The 6,603-nt window shown below is 40.5% G+C and overlaps 1 protein-coding gene across 1 annotated transcript; it reads right to left on the bottom strand.

Annotated features, from left to right (window-relative positions):
• Positions 1 to 1,054: 1,054 nt before the first annotated feature.
• On the bottom strand, positions 1,055 to 1,974 carry LOC118944278. The gene is made up of 2 exons (XM_036962745.1): positions 1,616 to 1,974; positions 1,055 to 1,452 (listed from the first exon to the last, which is right to left on the bottom strand). The coding sequence occupies exons 1-2, from the start codon at positions 1,878 to 1,880 to the stop codon at positions 1,055 to 1,057; spliced, it is 663 nt and encodes a 220-aa protein (XP_036818640.1). The 5' UTR covers positions 1,881 to 1,974.
• Positions 1,975 to 6,603: the final 4,629 nt, after the last annotated feature.

The following is a 6,603-nucleotide window of genomic DNA, read 5'->3' as shown; positions in this document are numbered from 1 at the left end:
TTGACAGCAATATATTTCAGTAGTAAATCTATCTTTCATGAGGGATTTAGTACCTGTCACCCATAGTGGTAGAGTTGCTACATGTATGAGAAGCTTGATCATGTTGATGGTTCTGGAGAGAAGAGTCACATGGACAAGGAGAAAGGGTTTTCAGATAGTCAGAGATGTCATGTCATCTAGTGGGAGTGTCAAGTGTATGTCAGCGTCCCAAATGGCACCCTATTCCCTTTCTAGTGCACTACTTTAGACCAGAGCCCATAGGGGAGAGAGTAGAATAAGTCAATAGAGAAGGGGAGCTGAGCTGAGCTGCCGGAGGGGAAGGAAATGACATCACTTTGACGTCAGAACTTGTGTTGATATTCAAGCAGATCCCTTGTTCACCTACAGGTCTCCTGTTCAACTTAAAGGTGTATTGTGGAACATACCGGTATCTACATCATTAAAGGATTTGTCTTTTTTAGTCTTTAGATGTGATCTGTGTTATAGATTCTGCAGTCATCACACTAGAAATAGGATGTTATTTGAAGAAATACCTGAACCGTTTCTTCAAGACAACAACATCAACCACATTATTTGGTCTCGAGGTTTGATATCAACTTCCTCCATGTGCTCAGACATCTACAGCGGTGGACAGCAGGTGTGCTGGGTGTTGATGTACACTGCAGATATGGAGTAAAGGATCAGAAGGGGCTTTTGGAGAAGAGAGAAGGGGATCTACATCACTGTGTTGACTTCAGGTCAGAACAGTAATACACTGGACTGACTTCAGATCAGAACAGTAATACACTGAACTGACTTCAGGTCAGAACAGTAATACACTGTACTGACTTCAGATCAGAACAGTGAGAGTGAGAGAGAGAGAGAGAGAGAGAGAGAGAGAGATAGAGAGGGGGGGGGAGATAGAAATGGAGCAATGGAATTTGACATTGTAATATTGCATAATGTATGTTAATGAGTGGTGACACTAAACTGTAAATACTGGTATACTGTACCAGGACAGATATCACCTCATGCCATCATCCATCTGTGTTTATTCATTGGCACTGAGTCAAAGTCAAACCTCAGATGCAGGTGTTCTGAGCCGTGGTCTAATATTACCATCAGACAGGGTTTTAGAAGAGAACAGGAGGAAGTCTACATCACTGTGTTGGCTGGCTGCACAGTAATAAACTGCACTGTGTTCAGGTCCTCTCAGACTCATTAGATGAAGATAAGCCTCTTTCCCACCGTCTCCACTCACATTGAAGTGCTTTTCAAATGATTTCTCCATGGTTATTGACTTGTAATTTGCATATCCAATGAGTTTCATAGCAGTGTCTCCTGCTGACTGTTTGTACCATAGTATCACGTAGTAGTTAGGGATCGTATGGCTGCAGGTGAGTTGAACGTCTCCTCCAGGACCTTCTGTTAGTGCCACAGGCCTCTGATGAACCATGCTACTAAACAACTGCCCTGTGGACAGAGAGAGAAAGGAGAGGAGAGAGAGAGGAGAGGGAGAGAGAGAAGAGGGGAGAGAAGGAGAGAGAGAGAGGAGAGAGGTAGAGAAAGGATATTTTCATTCAGTTTGATGACATTCGTATTATCGTTAGGCTTCTCATCGTAAGTGATTTAATACCTGTCACCCAGAGTGGTAGAGCTGCCAGGTGAATCAGAACTCTGAACATCATGATGAAGAAAAAGATAACGATGAAGATGATGAATATGCTGAGGAAGACGATGATTATGTGATATGAGTGTCTCCTGGGTGAAGCTCTGAGGTGAAAGGAGATTGGCTGTTGTAGTAGCATGTTTCCTTCAGGGTGGTTGATAGTGACAGTGTTAGAGGGAGTGTCAGGAAGCCTGTACTGTAAAGCTTGCTCATAGGACCTCACTGTGAACATGACTGATTACATGATCATGACAATGAACCCATCAGACATTAGAAGAACTAGAGTTAGAGGTCCCCCTACAGTATGTGATGAGACCATCAGACATTAGAAGTACTAGAGTTAGAGGTCCCCTACAGTATGTGATGAGACCATCAGACATTAGAACAACAAGAGTTAGAGGTCCTACAGTATGTGATGAGACCATCAGACATTAGAATAACTAGAGTTAGAGGTCCCCTACAGTATGTGATGAGACCATCAGACATTAGAACAACAAGAGTTAGAGGTCCTACAGTATGTGATGAGACCATCAGACATTAGAATAACTAGAGTTAGAGGTCCCCTACAGTATGTGATGAGACCATCAGACATTAGAACAACAAGAGTTAGAGGTCCTACAGTATGTGATGAGACCATCAGACATTAGAACAACTAGAGTTAGAGGTCCCCCTACAGTATGTGATGAGACCATCAGACATTAGAAGAACTAGAGTTAGAGGTCCCCCTACAGTATGTGATGAGACCATCAGACATTAGAAGAACTAGAGTTAGAGGTCCCCCTACAGTATGTGATGAGACCATGAGACATTAGAAGAACTAGAGTTAGAGGACCCCCTACAGTATGTGATGAGACCATCAGACATTAGAAGAACTAGAGTTAGAGGTCCCCCTACAGTATGTGATGAGACCATCAGACATTAGAAGAACTAGAGTTAGAGGTCCCCTACAGTATGTGATGAGACCATCAGACATTAGAAGAACTAGAGTTAGAGGTCCCCCTACAGTATGTGATGAGACCATCAGACATTAGAAGAACTAGAGTTAGAGGTCCCCCTACAGTATGTGATGAAACCATCAGACATTAGAAGAACTAGAGTTAGAGGTCCCCCTACAGTATGTGATGAGACCATCAGACATTAGAAGAACTAGAGTTAGAGGTCCCCCTACAGTATGTGATGAGACCATCAGACATTAGAAGAACTAGAGTTAGAGGTCCCCCTACAGTATGTGATGAGACCATCAGACATTAGAACAACTAGAGTTAGAGGTCCCCCTACAGTATGTGATGAGACCATCAGACATTAGAACAACTAGAGTTAGAGGTCCCCTACAGTATGTGATGAGACCATCAGACATTAGAAGAACTAGAGTTAGAGGTCCCCTACAGTATGTGATGAGACCATCAGACATTAGAACAACTAGAGTTAGAGGTCCCCCTACAGTATGTGATGAGACCATCAGACATTAGAAGAACTAGAGTTAGAGGTCCCCCTACAGTATGTGATGAGACCATCAGACATTAGAACAACTAGAGTTAGAGGTCCCCCTACAGTATGTGATGAGACCATCAGACATTAGAAGAACTAGAGTTAGAGGTCCCCCTACAGTATGTGATGAGACCATCAGACATTAGAACAACTAGAGTTAGAGGTCCCCCTACAGTATGTGATGAGACCATCAGACATTAGAAGAACTAGAGTTAGAGGTCCCCCTACAGTATGTGATGAGACCATCTCTTTACATATTATGTTACATCCTGTTGAAATACTGGGGTTTGTGTGCAGCTGTACTTGTTGTCTGTATCACTGTGTTGACTCACAGCACAGAAGTACATTCCACTGTCTCCTGTCTCCAACTTCTTCACTGTGAAAGATCCACTCTCAGCTACAGCCTTAACAGTTGGATATTTGTCTTCACTGAAGTCTCCATATTCTGGATCGCTGTAACTACTTGTGTAAACTACCTGCTTCATTCCCTCTCCTGGAAGCTGTCAGTACCAGTACATCTGGTTGTAGTTAGCTCCCTTAGTGTGACTGCAGTTAATCTGAGCATCACTGTCTTTCGGTCCCCAGAGTATGGTGGGTGTCTGAGTGACTTCACTCCCCTCAACAAGACCTGTAAGGACACAGTGAGAATGAAATCAACAGAGTTAGGAACAGTTAGACCTGAATACATCAAGACTCAGGAACATATGCTTGGAAACATCAATATATATAACTAGAGTAGTTCTTCATTGTAAATAAGAATTTTGTTCTTAACTTTCCTGGTTAAATAAATGAAACATTATGAAACTGTACCTGCAGCACAGAGCAGTGAGACAGTAACAGTGAAGAGAAATGTGAACATGTTTGATCACGTTATATGTGAGAGTGCTGGAAAGAGTCTGGTATGAATGTATATAAAACAAGAGGAGTGTCACATAGATGAATAGATGACAATCAGTAGACCACGGCAGGTTCCACCATATTCAACATGTCAGTGAAGTGGGAGGGACTGATGATCTGAATACATCATGCTAATTAGTGGTTCAGACTGTAGAGACATTCACATTATTAAAGTTAGAGGTCCCCCTACAGTCCATGATGAGACCATCAGCTCTTTACAGATTGTATTCTATTGCATTTTCTACCTCTGGTTCGTTGACCATTGCTATGGGAGATATGAAGGTTTAAAATAATGGGGTTTTGGGATATAAGGTCTGAAGTTAACACAGGCTTTGGAGATCTTATAAGTTTTGTTCTGTGCAACAACTTAAGAATCTGACAATTTTTTTCAATTTTCTCCTAAAATTACATACCCAAATCTAACTGCCTGTAACTCAGGACCTGAAGCAAGAATATGCACATTCTTGATCCCATTTGAAAGGAAACACTTTGAAGTTTGAGGATCTATGAAATGAATGTAGGAGAATATAACACATAATATCTGGTAAAAGATAAAACAAAAAAAACATGCGTTTTCAAAAAGAAATGTTGTTCCATCATCTTTGAAATTCACAAGAAATGCCATACTTCCTGACAGGAGTCTATGTGTATTTTAGATTTTGGCCACCAGGTGGCAGTAGTGTGTTTGCAAAGTTTCAGACTGATCCAGTGAAGAATTACATTACCGCACAATATTTTGGATAAAGTCTGCTAGGAGTTTGCCCAAATGTGCCATTTTCGGGCAATTTATTAATTTTCAACTACATAACTATAGAGAACATACAAACATGCTATGGTAATAAAAAAATGTAAGTTTACACACTCCCAGGAATGTAATACATGATGGATCATTAGCTTTTAAACCAACTATCACACATCTAGATGGCCGGATGGGTTGGGTGTGGAGCCAGAGACAACAGTGGGGTCAAACTGTAGAACATAAAAATGGATTTTATCAAACAAAACTATGCTACATTTTATCTCTGGACCCTCAGGATGACAAATCACAGCAAGATGACCTAATATAAGTATGTTATTTACCTGTATCAAACCAATTCCCGTGATAAAAGTGTTTTGTTGTTGTGCACTCTCCTCAAACAATAGCATGGTATTTTTTCACACTAATAGCTGCTGTTAATTGGACACTGTGGTTAGATTAACAATAATTTAAGCTTTCTGCCAATATAAGACATGTCTATGTCCCGGAAAGTTGGCTGTCGTATACAACGTCATTCTAGTCACATTAGAGCACGATAGCAACAACCGTGTCATGTTTGGGCATATCCAAATAATACACATTACTGAGTACAACAAAATCCATATTTTCAAGCATAGTGGTGGCTGCATCATGTTATGGGTATGCTTGTAATCATCAAGGACTGGGGAGTTTTTCAGGATAAAAATAAACGGTATGGAGCTAAGCACTCGCATAATCTTAGAGGAAAATCTGGTTCAGTCTGAAATGTACCTTTCAGCAGAACAGTAACCTAAAACACAAGACCAAATCTACACTGGAACGTACCTTTCAGCAGTACAGTAACCTAAAACACAAGGCCAAATCTACACTGGAGTTGCTTTGCTTACAGAGTACAGATAATGTTCCTGAGAAGCCAAGTTACAGTTTTGACATAAATCTGCATTAAAATCTATGGCAATGGAGTGTGCGACTGTCTTTATTATTGATAATGATAATGGGCAAATATTGCACAATCCAGGTGTGGAAAGCTCGTAGAGACTTACCTAGAAATACTCACAGCTGTCATCAACACCATAGGTGCTTTTACAAAGTATTGATGCAGGAGTGTGGATACTTACGTAAATTAGATAATTCTGTATTTCATTTTCAATGCTTTTGCAAACATTTCTAAAAACATGTTTTTGCTTTTTCTTTTAGGGGTAACGTGTGTAGATGGGTGCGAAACTAAATCTATTTAGTCCATTTTGAATTCAGGCTCTTACACAACGAAATCTATTTAGTCCATTTTGAATTCAAGCTCTTACACAACAAAAATGTGGACGAAGTCAAGGGGTATAAATACTTTCTGAAGGCACTGTAGCTTTAACGGTCAGTGCTATGGCATACATAACCATATAACCTGCATACCGATTAATATGAAGGGATTTAATACAAAGGCCAATATTATTAATATGAATAGTAAAGAGAACTGGTCCCAATACTAACCCCTGTGGTACACCTAATATCCAGGAAACTAGACTCAACACCATCAGAATGCACACGTTGTGTCCTGTCTGTCAGATAGCTCTTAAACCATTTGCAAGACTTATTGTCCAGGCCCATTTCAGACAGTTTATGAATGAGTAGGGAATGTTCAATGGCGTTGAATGCCTTGGGAAAGTCTATTTTCCCCGAAGTATGTAATGTCACGTATTACTTATGGCTAGGATGTGGGGATTGATCTCGGGCTGATTCCAGTGAGAGTAATCTGGCCCAAATGTATTACTTGGTGCTCGTGCATTTCATTATTTATTTTTCCATATTTTCTCATTGTTTCTGTGATCAAAAAATACAA

Source organism: Oncorhynchus mykiss, chromosome 25 (assembly GCF_013265735.2).
Source record: "Oncorhynchus mykiss isolate Arlee chromosome 25, USDA_OmykA_1.1, whole genome shotgun sequence".
In the NCBI taxonomy this organism is placed as follows: Eukaryota; Metazoa; Chordata; class Actinopteri; order Salmoniformes; family Salmonidae; genus Oncorhynchus; species Oncorhynchus mykiss.
This window is presented reverse-complemented; position numbering and strand designations above follow the sequence as displayed.